The 17,590-nt window shown below is 39.8% G+C and overlaps 1 protein-coding gene across 1 annotated transcript in view; it reads left to right on the top strand.

Annotated features, from left to right (window-relative positions):
• SCN11A (sodium voltage-gated channel alpha subunit 11) overlaps positions 1-17,590 on the top strand; it is a 111,522-nt gene that overhangs the window by 66,654 nt on the left and 27,278 nt on the right. Inside the window, exons 20-22 of the mRNA XM_044001880.1 lie at positions 709-882; positions 2,089-2,211; positions 4,258-4,536. Coding sequence (XP_043857815.1) covers positions 709-882; positions 2,089-2,211; positions 4,258-4,536 — 576 coding nt within the window. The remainder of the gene's footprint in view (positions 1-708; positions 883-2,088; positions 2,212-4,257; positions 4,537-17,590) is intronic.

Here is a 17,590-nt window from a genome sequence, read left to right as displayed (position 1 = left end):
CAAGGGAGATCTAAATCCTAAATGATATAGCTATACAACTTGACCATTATAGGATTTTAGATAAATAGGAGATTACTGTTGACTGAGATTATTAAGGAAGATTTCATGGAGGAGACAGGATTTTAACTTTACTTTAAAAGACAAGTAGGATTTGGACAGAAAAGGGGGGAGCCCCCTCCAGGTAAGGTGAGTCACACCTATAGAGAATGGGGTTGGTGAAGACTGGGGCAGGGAAACCATTCAGGATGTTATTCAAATAGTGAGATAATGAGACTTTAATATGGGAGCCACCATCCTGTTTCATTTCTATCTAATAAAGTATGAAATATTTGGCTAGAAATAGTCAACTTGGGGAATTTGTGAGATAATATGACTATGTCTTTTATGTAAAATATTGTCCACAAAATGTTATCTGTTTTCATAAGCAAGTTAGTACAGGAACATGGGTCATAAATTTAAAGTTGGAAGGGACTTTAGCTGTCATCTAGTCCAACTTACTTGCTTTCTGGGTAAGGAAACTAAGAGTGAGAGAGATTAATTGACTTGCCTAAACTCTCACCATAATAAGTGACTGAATCTTCATTTGAATCCGGGTCCTTGGACCTCAAATCCCTTGATAACATTATCCATTGACTTCTACACACAATTAACATAAAGTTAGGAATAAAAATCCATGGATATATTACATATTAAACTTTGTCATTTCAGATATTTGAAGATTGTTACCTTTCATCAAAACCCACTATTAAGGAATTGCTGAAATTTACTGATAAGATTTTTACCTATATTTTCATCCTGGAGATGTTATTAAAATGGGTGGCATTTGGATTTAAGAAGTATTTCACAAATGCATGGTGTTTTCTTGACTTCATCATTGTAAATGTGAGTTTAACACCTACATTCTCTCATTTGGGGTGGGTGACCTTGCTGGGGCATCATGTAGTAAGGAATTTGAGTTAGATGGCTAATGTGTAAGGAGGTTGCCTCTTAATATAAAGAGTCAATATAGGAATCCATATAAAATATATATAAACAATGGTTCTGACAATTTTGTTTTAATTTTCCTACATATTACTTTGGAAAGAGAGCTGGCCTTGAAGTTGGGAAGACCCAATTTCAAGACCTACCTCTGCATGTATGGGCTGTGTGAACCTAGGCAAGGATTAACCAGGTGACTATCACCACCTGTTGCAGAGAAGGGGCCAGCCTGTATTGGTAGATTTAGGAATTCATCATCAAGAATTCCCTGTAGCAGTGAAAGTAGGTCTAGTCTCATCCCATGCAGTGCCATCTTTTGTTTTACATTACCTTCATTTCCAAATATTCCCCACTTCCCCCACCTACAGAGTCACTGCTTATAAAAATGAATAAAAGCAAAAGGGGAAAAAACAATTCAGCAAAATTAATGAATGCTTTAGCCAGGTCTTCTGTAGTCTATACTTCTGGTCTCCCATTTCTACAAAGAAGGGAGGGAAATGCATTTGTCATCTCTTCTTTCTGGCCAAGTTTGGTCATTATCATTATATAGTATTTAGGGTTCTTTTTTATTCTTTCCATTTACATTATCTCAGTAATTCTGTATATAGTTTGCTTTGTTCTGCTTTCTTCACTTTTCATTCATTCATATGTCTTTCCATGTGCCTCTGTATTCTTTATCGTCACTGTTTTTTATGATGCAGTAATGTTGCACACAGTTGTGCAATTTATTTCTGCAATTTCTTCAGTCCTTCTCTAATCAATAGACATGTACCAGGTCAATCACTCCCTCCAAGACCCTAGTGGATGTTGGATAGAGTGTGAGAGGGTCAGGCATAAAGAGGATCAGTCTATCTTCCGACACCATTTGACTAATTTGCTTTTTTAAAATGGAGTATAGATTGATCTCTATATTAAACAAGGGAACTTGATCCAAATGCAAGCATGGTGACAGGGACCTGATTGTATATAAATTTTGTATTTGTTCTAGTATTAGCACAGTGCTGTGAGTACAGTAAGTACTAAATCCATATTTGTCAAATACAGGACTATGTATGCTATTTCCTTAACAGCAAATGTATTCTGCTAATTGGTTTTTGTTTTTCCTCCTAGGTCTCTATTGTAAGTCTTATTGCTGATAATTCAAAGTCAACCATGTCTTTTAATGTTAAATCCCTTCGGACGCTGAGAGCTCTGAGGCCCTTGCGAGCACTGTCCCAGTTTGAAGGAATGAGGGTAAGCCATGGGGAACCCAGGGAAGCTCAGCCAACTGGGAGATGAGTTGAGTGCTGGCTCGTGTTTTTTCAGCAGAGACAGAAAGAATCTCTGTCTGTGGTATCTGTTTGATCCATGATTCTCTCTCCATCCCACCAGAAACATGATTGTGCCCCCTTTATACTGTGTGAGAATGTATGAAAGTATGTTGTGGGTTTGCAGCTGGAAGACCTAGGTACGAGTCCTAGGGGTACCATGGATGGAGTAATGTGATCAAGTCCCTTGAATTTGGAGTCTCAATTTCCTCATTTGTAAAGTGAAATCATCCACAAAAGTCATAATTGTAATCAATTCATCAGTAATCAGTTATTAAGTGACTATTACGTACTGGGAATTGTGCTAGATGATGGTGATAAATTTACAAAGAATGAAACAATTCCTACTCCCCCAAAACTTACACTCTAAATGGGAAGACAATGAATACACATATAAATGTAAAAAGAGTAAACACAAATATACACAATGCAGTTAAATATAGTTTGGGAAGGAGAGCATTAGCACTTGGGGGGCAGGTATGAAAGACTTCATGCTGAAGATTGTGCTTGAGCTGGAGACAGACTTTGAGGCAGAGGTGAGGAGAGAGTATGTTTCAGTCAGGAGATGGGCAGCACAAAGGCAAGGAGATAGACAGTGGGGTGTAATGTGTAAAGAAGAGAGAAGTCCAGTTTGGCCAGATCATAGAGTATGAGAGGGAGAATGATGTCTAATGAAGCTGAAAAGACAGATGGGACAGGTTGTGAAGGAATTTAAAAGGTAACCAGGAGAGCTTAAATGTTTTCCTAGAGGAAATAGGAAGCCACTGGAGTCGTTCGAGTAGGGGAGTTATATGATCACATCTGCACATAAAGAAAATGATTTTGGCAAGAATATAGAGGTTTGTACTGAAGTGGTGAGAGACCTGAGGCCGGGAGACCAGCTTTTAGGAGACTCTTGTAATAACTGAGGCCAGAAGTGATGAACAAGGGTGGTAGCTGTGTGAATAGGGAGAGAATGGTTGGCTTCTAAAGATGTTGTGAGTTAGAAGTGGCAAGATTGAGCACAATAATACTTCCCTTTCTTGAAGCATTTCTATTTTTTTTGGGGGGGGGTCTTCTTTTAACATGTAAACACTTACACTAGATGACTTATTAAGGGTCACATCATCCAATGCTTGCATTTTACAAATGAGAAAACTGAGTCATAGACATGAAGTGAATTGCCCAAGGTCATACAGCTAGTTAGTGACAGAGGTGGGATTGAAACCTGGTCTTCTAATCCTAAATTCAACAGTCTTCCCAGGGCATCATGTGGCCTGGGGAGTGGGTGACATGGGGGTAGGGTGATAGTGTGGAGGTAGAAGGCACTTCTGGAGGTCATCTAATCCAACCCCTTTTTTTAACAGATGAGAAAAAAGGCCTGGAGGGCTTAAGTGACTGATCTACTTTCATATAGGTAGTAAATGGCAGTTGAGATTTTCACCCATGTCTTTGACTTCAAAGGACAGTCAGGCGGCACAGTGGATAGAGCGCCAGTCCTAGAGTCAGAGGACCTCTTCCTGAGTTCAAATCTGGCCTCAAACACTTACTAGCTGTGAGACCTTGGGCAAATCACTTAACTCTGTTTGCCTCCGTTTCCTTAGTTTGCCTCAGTTTCATCTGTAAAATGAGCTGGAGGATATGGTGAAACCCTCCAGTATCTTTGCCAAGAAAACCCCAAATGATGTCACAAAGAGTCAGATGCGACTGAAAGAACTGAACAACTTTGACTTTGAATCTATCCCTCTTTATACTATGCCACACAATCTCAGAAGAGTCTGAGATTGCTAACATTGGGGAAGACATCAAGGAAGACCCCCCTCTTTTCCTAAGGCCATCCCTGTTGGGTATGTGGGGATCCTCTCTACAAAGAGTAAACATGTGTCTGAGAGAAATGAAGCATAGTTTGTGAATCAAAGAATGAGACAATGGGATGATGGGAGCACTTAACTTATACTAACAAGACACCTTTCTCTGATCCTCTTTTCTGCAGGTTGTTGTCAATGCCCTTGTCGGGGCCATCCCTGCCATCTTAAATGTTCTGCTCGTCTGTCTCATCTTCTGGCTCATCTTCTGTATGCTAGGGGTGAACCTATTTGCTGGGAAATTTGGAAAGTGCATCAACCAAACCAAAAAAGATGACATTATAGATGTCAATCTCATTAACAACATGTCAGTGTGCAATAGTAATATCTACCCTAACGTATGCTGGACTAACACTAAAGTCAACTTTGATAATGTGGGAATTGGTTACTTGGCTCTTCTACAGGTGGTAAGTGACCCAGCTACTGCTTCCCCTTCTCTTGCAGAGCACAGAGAGAAGAGGATGAAGTCATCACGCACCATTCCCTATGTACTGCTCCAAACTTTTCCCTGACTCTCCTTTCCAATCAAGTGTCTGTCCTCTATACAAGTTACACTTGGTTCCTCCTTATAACCTCTGCTTATGTCTTTTTTTCTCCCTTATAATTATCTAAACCTCATCCCCTTTCGAAGGTCCACCCAAGGACCTTCTTCTAGGACAACTATTTCCCCTTTCCATAGCTCCTTACTCTGACTATTTAAAACATTTTCTACGTGTATTTTGTACTTAATGATATATTATCCTTTGTTTGTGAGGATAATGCTGCTAGCCACTTTCTTAGACAAGAGCTGAATTTGCCAGTCACTAGATAGTTCTTATCAGAAGCTACTCTCCCTAATGATCTGATCAGTTCAAGTCATCATCAGAGTTCCTTCTCATCACTGGTGGATAAACACAAACTAAGGGTAACTCTATTGGCTTGGGAGTAAGAGATAGGACACGTATCTCTGGGCTGGTCCAAAATGGAGAGACCTTGAGGGGGAGATATAAATGCCCACCTGAGGTTGGAAAGGGTTGGCATCCCAAAGTATTGCAAACAGCAAGTTCCTGAAGAAAAATCACTAGCATTTATATAGTGCTTTAAGGTTCACAAAGCACATTAAAACTATCATCTCATTTGATCTTCACAATGACCCTGTGAGATAGATGCTATTATGATGCTCCTTTTACAGTTGAAGAAAATGAGGTGGGTAAAAGAGAAATGGCCTGCCCAGGATCACAGGGTTGTTAAGTGTCTGAGGCTGGATTTGAATCCAGGTGTTTATGACTCCAGCCTCAGCACTCTAGTCCCTGTGCCAACCACCTGCCTGGTCACAGTGCACCATTTGAGATCTCCACCTGGGACAGAAAGCCACATGGTTTCATGCTTCAGTGAATTGTTTCAGTCTAAGTTGAGCAAGTGGCCAGGATGAGGTAACCAACATGTGAGATTCACTTGGCCTTGGCTTTTTTAGGCAAGGCTTGTGTATGGGGGTATCAAGATGTCTTCTTCCTGGCCATGCCCATGTATTTGAGATAGCTCAGCCCTGGTAGATTGTCCAGCCAGTTATCATAGCTTCTGCTAAATAAGAACTGTGGAGTTATTTCCCTCTTGTCAAACATCTGCATGCTAGGACAGTTGCCTCATCTTCATTCACAGAGAGCTTATGTCTCATGGATGGTCTTTTTCTTTAATAAGGCTGAGTCTCATACAGCTACAGACCATCTCTCATACTTTTATATTCTTTATAGTCATTAGTATGGGCTCCACAAATACTTTCTACCTTACAGGACTCAGTCCAAGGGGCACAATATTTAAAACGAAGTAGATCTAATCTAGCCTCATACACTTAACTAGCTGTGTGAGCCTGGCCTAGCCACTTGACCCTCTTTGTCTCAGTTTCCTCATCTGTAAAATGAGCTGGAAAAGGAAATGGCAAGCCCCTCCAGTATCTTTCCAATAAAACCCCACATGGGGTCACAAATTGTCGAAGCGTCAGATTCCGCTGAAATGACTGAACAACAACAAAAGTCTAATTAACTGCCCCATCCAAGTAAGATGGCCAGCTCTCTTACTGTGTGTACTCTTGGGGCTGGAGATACACAGCCACATACTATCATAAGCTATTGACAAGGAAATCAATTTATTAGATTGTGTATTATATTTGCTAAGTTACCTGGATCTTCTTGTCAGCCAATCATAGCACCACCACCCTCTTTTCTATCTGAGAAGCAGCAGTATACTGGAACCTGTATACCTTGGAAATTGGCAAATGTTACAAATCAGGGTTTGATTTATTATTTTGATGACTGTCTTGACTTAAGAAAGTAATGTGAGTAAATTTCTTTTGGAGAGCTGATTGTTAAACATTTACTAGCACACCCACGCTGAGAGAATTAATAAGATCAATTTGACACATGCTTATGATTTCTATTTACAGTAGTAGAAACTATTCACAAAGAAAAGATTGATTAGGAAATCTAGTATCTAATGGAAAGGATTAATCAGATGATCTTAAGGGATAGCCTTGGGGAGATATGTGTTCTACTCTAGGGATCTACTTGCTAAACTGGCAGGATATACAGTTTCCCCTAATAGAGCTAAAAGCATGCCAGCAGATTCTTCAGAGATACAGAAGAAAGAGCCTTCAAAATGATCTGCTCCAACCTAGGCAACAATTCCCTTTCTAGGGTTCCTGGTAAGGAGTTATTCTACCTCCCTTTGAAAGACCTCCAATAATGGGAACTTATTCCCTCCCAAAGCAGTGCACACCACTTAAAGACAGCTTTAATTGTCAGGATATTTTTTGTTTTTCTTTAAATGGATCCAGAATCTACCTCCCTTACTTATAGCCACAGGTTAGAGCTGAAAGGCCTCTTAAAGCACACTTTGTTCAAAGTGCCCATTTTAAGATGGAGAAGTCCAGTGCTAGAGTACTTGAACAACTTGTCTAAGGTCACTGAAGTACTGGAGTCGTGGTCTTTGACTCTGAAATCTTTAGAATTGGAACCATTGCTCATTTCTTCCAAAGGACCCATGGATATGGTCTGAGAAAAGAAATTTGCCTGATTTGAGGATGAGTTCAGAGCTTAGATATGGAAAAGCTAGCCACGAGGTAGAAGACTTACTTTGTGATACTTGCCTTTCCCAGGGATAAATGAGGAGTGCCCATGGTATGAAGAAACTGTCTGTGTCTAGCTGGTTCCCCAGAATTGGCCCTTTTGTATGATGTCCAGGGGTGTACATGACTGAATCAATAAATGAGCACTTATGTGCTAAGCACTAGGGATACAAATGGAAAAAGCAAAGAATCTCAGACTCTAGATTGAAGGAGGAAAAGACATAAAAGAAAGTTCAGCTACAGGGCAAAAGGAAAAGCCTAGGAGGCCTAAGCTTGATGAATTGAGGTGGATAGGAAGCCCGGGCATCTTTAGGTTGCATCACTGGCTAAGATGACAATGCTGGGGGTCTGGAGAAAATAGGGGAAGGGCAGATGGTAAGGCCTGGTGATTCTCCATGTCACTGGGAAGAATAGAGTTGGTGACATCTGTCTCATCTAAATCATGTCATCAATCAAGCAGTCCTGATGAGTTCTGGGTGGCCCCCAGGGAGGGGGCAGAGGTAAAGTAAGAGGGAAGCTATGCCTCCTGGTGGGGGTGGGTCTTTCTGTTGCTCTGCTGACTTGGATGGTTCTGTGAATCGATCGTCATGGACATTTGTAGATACATTTGGAGTTAGTAGCCTCTTCCTCTAGGGTGCAATTCTAGCTAGGTCCCTGCTATTCAGTTCAGTTGTTCCCCTCCTTCAGGGTCCCTGTCCTTACAGACTTCTTCTATCTTGGTAGTACCTACAGAAACAGAAGCCTATTTTTAAGAAAAATTGACTCCTTCAATTTATGTTGCCTATATCCATAACTTCATAATTTAGGAATCACCTGCCAAATGTAATTAAACCTGCTTGGATTTTCCCTCTGTCATTTTTAGAAAGTAGGTAGAGAAAAACATGAGTGTTAAACAAAAATTGAAATTACATGGGCTTAGGGACTGACATGAACACAAAGCAAACTCAAGCACACTACCAAGCCCCATCAAAAGTTGCCACAAGGCATGCTGGATAACATTTGGCACTTGGGATCATGAAGACTTGGAGTGGAATCTTTCCTTAGCTTCTGTGTGGCCCTGGGCAAATAACATCCCCTCATCTATAGAATGGGGACAACACTGATAGTGGCTACTTCACGGGGTTGTTGTAAGGTTCAGATTAGATCATGTTTGTCAAGTGCTTTGCAAACCTTAAGGACCACTGGAAAGGTCAGCTGTTATTACTATCAAAGACATTACTCAGAGAAACTTAGCCAGTGTAAGTCAATTGCTATAATCAAGAGACCCAAAGAACCTAAAATTGCTTTAGTTAACAAACACTTGACTTACTTGCCAACCAGAGAGATATGCTAGCCAAGCACATTAATGATTATGAATATAAATCTGTTAGCAAAATCTTATACATCAGGTTGGTGGAAGATCATAAACAGCTTTATTCAACGAAATGGAGAAGCAGTAGAAGATAACACCAGTTTAAAGAAAGATTGGTGAAGAACCTAGCTAAGCAAAATTATCAGGAGGACACTTAAGGGTGAAACTGAAAGGGGAAACACAAACAAAAGGACTATGGGAAAGAACAAAGATTTTTATAACAAGATCTTTTCACTGTAAAAGACAGTTAATTCACCACACTTGAGCTAATATTACAACAATAACATCACAGGCATAGCTAGATGGATTAAAGAGATGGCAGAAATGACCCAAAAGAGAAAAAAAAGATGTGAAAAATAGCTAGACTAAATGAGGCACTGTGTTCACTTAGTTAACAAACATTTATTAAGGAGATGAAGAAAGTCTTTCAGAAAGTGGAATTTGAGCTGAATCTTGGAGACAGAGAAACCACAAGGAGGAGCCAGAGAGAGAGAGAGAGAGAGAGCATTCTGGTCATGGGAGACTGCTGGTGAATGTTCCTAGCCTGGAGATGGAGTGTCTTATGCAAGGAACAGTAAGGGGGCTGGTGTCACTGGATCTTTGAGTATGTAAAAGGGAGTGAAACGTAAGAACAGAAAGGTTGGGAAAGACTTTAAAAGCCGGACAGAAGATTTTGTATTTGATCATGGAGATAACAGGGAGACACTGGAGTTTGTTGAACAGGAGGCAGGGGTGTAACATGGTCAGACTTGGGCTTTAGAAAGATCACTCTGGTAGCCGAGTGGAAGATGGACCAGAGTTGAGGGAGATATGAGGCAGGCAGACCCACCAGCAGGCTATTATGAGTCCTGGTGTGATGTAATGAGGGCCTGCACCAGGGATATTGTTTTAGTGAGTGGAGAAGAGGAGACAAATGTGACAGATAGTGTGAAGGTAGAAAAGTAGAAAGGAGGTGAGATTTGAACTCAGGTTCTCCCAATTTCGGGGCCAGTGCTCTATGTACTGTGCCACCTAGCTACCCTACTCTATAGTAATAGGGAAGTTCAGAAGAGGGGAGGTTTTTGGGGAAAAGATAACAAATTTTGTTTTGCTTATGATGTATTTGAGATGCCTACATGTCTCCCTGACCTCAAGTACAGAACTCTATCAACTGTTCTGTGTTTCCTCAATGAGAGAAAAGATTATTTGGAACAGCTGCTGTGGGGAGTGGGCTAGATAATGAATTAGGCAAGAGTAGGAAGATTGCCTTGGTTCGATGAGAGCACACTTGAGATATTATAATATAAATTTGAGTGTACTTGGACATCAGAGGTCCCAGTGAATACAAATAGGTTAAAGATAATTAAGACATGAAGAAAGATGGAATAAATAGTCTGATAAAAGAATCTTAGAGTTCATGATCACAGAAGTACAACTTGAAGATGATGGTAAGGTCAAGAATGAACATCCCTCTACTTAGTCAAGATGGAGCAAAAGAGCTGGTTATAGGATTAAAGAATTCAGAGGTTAGGGTGTCTGAGGGAACATTTACTGAACTCCTGAACTACATGACAAAGGAGGGAGAATGACCAGGATTTGGCATATAACAGCTACTTGGATCTGGATGGCATGATTCATTTGGACAGAATGAAACCCAACATGGGAGAAGTTGATGCATGATAGTGGAGGAAGGAAAGTCTGTAAATGACAAGAAGCAAGAAGTATTCAGATTCCCTCACCATGACCAGTGATTCAGGTGTATTCAGTACTGGTAAAGATGGCCAGGCTTGCAGTATGATCTGGGGAGGTGGGACAAGGAACCTGATTTCTGTGTTTCACAGAAGATAGAGAAAATATGAAAAGAAAGAGTCCCTTTTTGGGGTTTCTCTCTCTCTCTCTCTCTCTCTCTCTCTCTCTCTCTCTCTCTCTCTCTCTCTCTGCTGGAGGCAGAGGAGGAGAGGTGTGTTAGTGTGCAATGATGGAAAAAAGTTCACCAGTAAAACATCTCAAATGCACAGAAGAAAAAATGAAGGGAAGTTTAATTATGGAATGGAAATTCCAGAGAGCACATAAAAAAGGTCAGGAGGGGTTGGCGTGTGTCATTAGAGGTATAGAGCAACTGTATATGGGGACTAGAGGATGGATCATGGTGATTGGGCAATGGGGTATTTACTCTTTGGCACTGTAAGATTAGGTGAGATTTTGCTAACCTAGACTCCCTGAAGTTTGGTCTTTGACTAAAGGGACTAGAGTGGTAAGGTGATCCCAAACTGTAGAAGGCCTTGGATGGCAGGCAAATGAGCTTGGATTTGATGTGATAGCATGAGTGACATGACAAAATAGTGCTTTAAGAATATAATTTGGCAATGGCAGAGGCCACTGGGAGAATCACAGTGCCTAGGAGTACTGGGCCTGGGATCAAGAAGACCTGAGTTCAAATGTGACCTCAAACATTTACTAGCTATAAGATGATGGGCAAGTCACTTTACCTCTGCCTGTTAATGCTAGGGATACAAAAAGAGGCAAAGGAAGGTCCTTGCCCTCGAGGTGGTATGAAGTTTGGACCAGGGTTTGAAAGTGAGAATACAGAGAAAGCGAGACTCGAGAGGAAATGAAGACTATCTGAGGCATGAAAGAGAAACATGACTTGGTGAAAGATTAGAGACTGGGGATGAAAGTGCAAAAAGAATCCAAAGACTGAGAGAGTGGAAAAATAGAGGTATCATTGAGGAAAATGAGATTTTTTTTTTTGTGGGGCACTGAGGATTAAATGACTTGCCCTGCAAAAAACCCAAAACAACAACAACAAAAACCAAAAAAAGAAGAAAAGGAAGAATAGTTTGTTGCAAAAAGTGATGAGTCTAGTTTTGCACACATAATTGTAAGATAGTAGGAATGGAAGAGACCGTACGAGGCATCTAGTCCAACCCTTATTTGCATATGAGGGAAAAGGCCCAATAGAAGTGACTTGCCCAAAGTTGTACCAAAATTAAACGAACCCAAATCTTCTGGCAAAAAGGCCTGTATGTTTTCTGCTATGCCACTTTACCTGGATGAGATAAAGATAAACTTTAAAACATCCAAGTGGAGATATTCTGCAGAAATAACAGAGCAGGTTTAAGATTCATTGTTGCAGAATTGATGATATGGGGATATATGGTCTCATTTTAGTAAAGACAGAGCCTTGGATACTGACCAAAATTTGGGAGAAACAGTGGAAGCCAGCAAAGAAAACCAAAGTAGGAAAAGCAGGAATTTTAGTGTTGCTACAAACAAAAACAAATCATTGAGGGAAGAGAAAGGTTCAAGGAGTAGTTTATCATGAGAACCAAACCCTAAAGATAGTTTGAGGACAGTGAGGCAAGAAGGGAATTTGTTAATTACCTTTGAGAAAATTGTTTCAGGTGGTGATGTTGGGGAACCAAATGATAAAAGGTTAAGAAAGGGATGGATAGATAGCTAAGCCATTTGAGAATGTTGGAAATAAAAGGAAGGCAATGTATAGATTGTCAGGGGTGGTGGCTGGTTGTTGTTGTTGTTGGTTTTAAGTTAAGAGAGATCTGAGTTCGTATAAGGGTGGAAGGGTAAAATGGAAGAAGATAGGGGGTGCTAGAGAAGGAGGGGGAATTGTAGAGCAAGAGCCAGAGGAGGTGTAAAGGAGTTAACTGCAAGGGAGAGAGGTTTCTCTCTTCTCCACCCATTTTCCTTCACTTTCTTCTATTGCCCATCATCTGAATTCAGTAAACATTTATGGAAGAGACTTCTGAGTTATGTGACCAAGAAAATGGAGAACTCGACATTTTCTCTCATTCTCCCAACTTCTTAACCTGCTCCCCGCCCCCAGTATAAGAATTATGTAAAATTGGTGAAGTAATTTCAGTAGTCTTCACAGGCTGGGACCCTAAGATCCCTAATGGTATAACAACCTGATGAATTAATAACTGAGAAGGCTAAAGCCTAATTCCTAATGTGTTCACTCAGCAACCCCAGATTCTACTTTCTGATAGTGTGGCACAGGGGAACCCATGCTCTCTAAGGTCCACTCTCTAAGGTCCACAGCAGGCTTTTCCAGCATACCCTGCTCCCGCTCTCACCCTCCCATTGTGTGGCATCAAGCAACTGAACTTAATTCTACCACCTGCTTCCTCACCTTCACATGATAGAGATGGAGTAGAAAGTCAACATGTGCTTTTCCTTTAGCATATATTTGGGATTTCATAAGGCCTGAACTAAAGGGGCCAGGTATCTACCTGCATCAACTCTATTCCCCAAAAGTCACCCGAGGTAGGAACTGAGGCCAGTGAAAAGTGAATTCCCTAATGTGGGAGGAGGCTGAGAAAACTTTGAAATCTAGCTCCCAGGGGCAACTGTTTTCAAATGAAGGAGTAAGAAAGTGAGTAATAGAGGAATATAAAGAAAAAAGGCTGCACTTATCAAAAATCTCACGAGGAAGAAAACTCTATTAAAAAAAACCCAAGTGTACAATTAGCCCTGGGGTCAGGAGGACCTGAGTTCAAATCCGGCCTCAGACATTTAACACTTACTAGCTGTGTGACCCTGGGCAAGTCACTTAGCACAAAGTCACTTAACAAACAAACCAAGCACACAAACAGATAAATCAATAAGGAAGAGAACAGGAAAAGGGAAGATGACCTCCAACACATGTGTTGTTGTTGTTTGTCCTTCATTCTGGAAGAGGACCATGACATGGGGTGATGTTATGACTTGTGAGAGACGGCTGTGTAGAGTCACCAACCTCATTCTCTCTTCTAGGGGCAGCTAGGTGGAATAGTGGATAGAGTACTGTATCGAAAGTTGGGAGGATCTGAGTTCAAATCTCACATCAGACATTAGCTGTGTGACTGTGGGCAAGTCACTTAACCCCAATTGCCTTAAAAATATCTGGAGCCATTTCCAGTTGTCCTGATGTATACCCAGTGTCTCTGAGGTTCTCCAGCACATTTAACTAAGTCCAAGCATTCCTACATATGCATTTTATTTATTTATTTATTTAATTTTAATTTTAATTTTTTGTGGGGCAATGAGGGTTAAGTGACTTGTCCAGGGTCACACAGCTAGTAAGTGTCTAGTGTCTGAGGTTGGATTTGAACTCAGGTCCTCCTGAATCCAGGACTTGTGCTTTATCTACTTCAGTGCCACCTAGCTGCCCCCCCCCCAAGTATTTCTAAATGGCTATTGCAAAACAAAGGAAAATAAATCAACTCTTGATGAGGCAGAGGATTCTGTGCATTGTGGAACCACAGCAAAATGGTTCAAGACAAAAATAAGATTCATGAAATAAGAATCTATGGTCTGCCCGGCAGAAATAATTGACAGAATTGTGGTAGCAAAGCGCTCCAAAGAAATGAGAGACGATCTGATGGGGAACACAAATATGGAAGTGAAGTACATGCCAGAAGAAAAGAAGGGGGAAAACCAATAATGTTAAAAGAACCCATTATCTCTGTGTAAGCAAAGCATCTGGATTTCAAAGACAGCATGTATAGCAATAACTTAAGGTTTATAAATCTCCCAGTCGACCACAAGTCAAAAACCCTGAAAAACATAATGTTAGAAATAATGCAAGAATGCTCTTTTCAGAACTTCTTACCACAGAAAACAAAGCGCCAGGTGAAAGATTCCATAGATTATCTTCAGGGGAAACATCAGGAACAGCAAAAAAGCATGCTTCAATCTCTTAGACACAGTTGTTAAATTTAACAGTTCTAATGAGAGAAAACAAATTCTGCAAGTGACCAGGGGAAAGACCTTCAAATACAAAGGAAAGGAAATTAAAATAACACAAGATTATTTTAGAAATCATAGAAAGGGAATGGAATATGTTCTGAAGAGCAAAGGACCTCAAGATGCTACCAAAGGTGACATTCATATCTCTTTTTCTGCATTAATTAATATAATCTTGTGATTTTCATTGATTTTGTTGTTAACAGACATGTATGGGGTGTTTATGGAGAACTAGCACTTCTGGTGTGAGAGCTTCCTGAGCCCCTTTCAGGACTACTCATTCAACTTTGGTGTCCTTCCACCAGTCACCCAAATCTCACCTGTGGCTCCAAGAAGCTGTTAGTATGTTCAGTGGCCACACCCTGGTAAAATCACATCAGCATATGGCATAAGCCAGGTTAAGGGTAATTGAAAGACCTCAAACTCATTGGTGAGGTAGGGGGATGTCTACCCCAAACATGTGAAGATTTCTCCCCATGGAAGGGGTGGATGAGAACAGTTTATTTAAATAGCCACGAAGGCAGCTGAAGCAGGCACCGTGGAGCTCTTAGAGCCTGGTCCAACATCAAAAATTCCAAGGTTATTCCCTTCATCCTGGGCCATTGCCATTTGTCTTGACTTTTGTCTTGCCACTGGACTTCTATGACTCTGGAAAAGGGACTGATACTGACAACTTTGTGTAGCAACTGCTTCACTGAAATCGATTTCACGCACAAGTGAAGACATCGGCCCAATTAGTTCAATAGTTTTCTTATATTCAACTTTATTAATCTCACCTCAAATTTTCAGGATTTCTAATTTGGTGTTACATGATGGATTTTAGATTTCTTCTTTTCCTAGTTTTAAAAAAATGAATACCCAATTCTTTGATCTGCTCTTCCTCTATTTTATCAATATAAGCATTTAAAGATATGCAATTTCCTCTGATTACCACTTTTCTTGTATCCCATGAATTTTGGCGTATTATCTTTAATTTTATTATTCATTATTTCTATTATTTGTTCTTTGACTCACTTCTTCAAGATTAGATTATTTTGCAATTAATTTTTTTTTTTTTGCGGGGTTATGGGGGTTATGTGACTTGCCCCAGGGTCACACAGCTAGTAAGTGTTAAGTGTCTGAGGCCGGATTTGAACTTGAGTACTCCTGAATCCAGGGCTGGTACTTTATCCACTGCGCCACCTAGCTGCCCCTGCAATTAATTTTTAATTAATTGGTCCTTCATTAAATGTTATTTTGTTTTATTATGATCTGAAAAAATACATTTAATATTTTTGTTTTTCTTCACTTGACTGTAAGGTTTTTATGCTAATATATGATCGATTTTTATAAAGGTGCCATGTGCCATTAAGAAAAAGATATATTTCTTTCTGTTCCCATTCAGTTCTCTCCAGATGTTTAACATATCAAGCTTATCTAGGCTTCTATTCATGTTCTTGATTTCTTTCTTATTTTGGGGGGGGTTAGATTTATCTAGTTCTGAGAGGGGAAAGTTAAGTTTCCCACTATTACAATTTTGCTATCTATTTCCACCTGTAATTTATTTACCTTTTCCTTTATAAATTTGGATGCTATAGCATTTGGTGCATATATGTTTAGTATTGATATTACTTCATTATTTAGGGTACCTTTTAACATAATGTATCTTCCCTGCTTATTTCTTTTAATTAAATTTATTTTAGTTTTAACTTTGATATCATGACTTCTACCTCTGCTTTTTTTGTGTGAGGCAATTGGGGTTAAGTGACTTGCCCAGGGTCACACAGCCAATAAGTGATAAGTGTCTGAGGCCATATTTGAACTCAGGTCCTCCTGACTCCAGGGCTGGTGCTCTATCCACTGTGCCACCTAGCTGCCCCTTACCTCTGCTTTTTAAAAAATATCAACTGACATATAATAAATTCCACCTCTTTATTTTTACTAATTTTGAATGTGTTTCTTATAAACATCATAGTGTCCATTTCTGGGTTTTAATCCATCCTTCTTTCTACTGAGTGAGCTCATCCCATTCACATTCAAACTTATAATTACTTGTTGTGTATTTCCCTCCATCCTTACCCCCTTCCCACTGTTTATCCTTCTATCTCTCTTTTTACCATATCCCTCCTCAGAGGTCTAGTTTACTTCTTGCTTTTTTAATGTGATACACTTTACTCCATTCCACCTCTCCCTTTCCCTTCCTTTCTCCCAGTGCATTCCTCTCACCCTTTAATTTTATTTTCAAAAAGATATTATCCCTTTATATTCAACTCACACATGTGCTCTCTGTCTAAATATATTCCATTTAGCTGCCCTAATAATGAGAAAGTTCTTATGAGTTAGAATTATCATCATCTCATGTAGGAATGTAAACAGTTTAACCTTTTAATATCCCTTATGCTTTCTTTTCCCTGTTTACCTTCTTAATTTTGTTTATCTTTTTATGTTTCTCTAGGGTCTTGTATCTGGAAGTCAAATTTTCTATTCAGCTCCGGTCTTTTCATTGCAAATGTCAAAAGTCCTCTCTTTTATTGAATTGCCATTTTTTCCCCTGAAAAATTAAACTAAATTTTGCTGGATAGGTGATTCTTGGTTGTAATCCCAGTTCCTTTGCCCTCTGGAATAGAATATTGAAATTCCTACACTCCATCAATGTAGAAGCTGCTAGATCTTGGGTTATCCTGACTGTGGCTCCACCATACTTGAATTATTTCTTTCTGGATGCTTGCAATATTTTCTCCTTCATCTGGGAGTTCTGGAATTTGGGTATAATATTCCTGGAGGTTTTCATTTTGGGATCTCTTTCAGGAGGTGATCAGTGGATTCTTTCAATGTCTATTTTACCTTCGGTTTCTAGAATATCAGGGCAATTTTCCCTGACAATTTCTTGGACGATGATGTCTAAGTTCTTTTTTTGATCATAGTTTTCAGGTAGTCTAATAATTTTCAAATTGTCTCTCTTGGATCTATTTTCCAGGTTACCTGTTTTTCCAAGGAGATATTTCACATTGCCCTCTATTTTTTCATTCTTTTGGTTTTGCTTTATTGTGTCTTGGTTTCTCATAAAGTCATTAGCTTCCATTTGCTCAGTCTTAATTTTTAAGCAATTATTTTCTTCAGAGAGCTTTTGTATCTCCTTTTCCATTTGGCTTTTGAAGCTGTTGACTTTTTTCATGATTTTCCTGCATCACTCTCATTTCTCTTTCCATTTTTTCCTCTACCTCTCTTACCTTATCTTCAAAGTCCTTTTGAGTGCTTTCATGGGCTGAGGCCAATTCATATTTTTCTTGCAAGCTATGGATGTAGG

This window comes from Dromiciops gliroides, chromosome 1 (genome assembly GCF_019393635.1).
Source record: "Dromiciops gliroides isolate mDroGli1 chromosome 1, mDroGli1.pri, whole genome shotgun sequence".
Classification (NCBI taxonomy): domain Eukaryota; kingdom Metazoa; phylum Chordata; class Mammalia; order Microbiotheria; family Microbiotheriidae; genus Dromiciops; species Dromiciops gliroides.
Note: the sequence above shows the minus strand (reverse complement) of the source record. Positions and strands in the feature narration are given on the sequence as shown.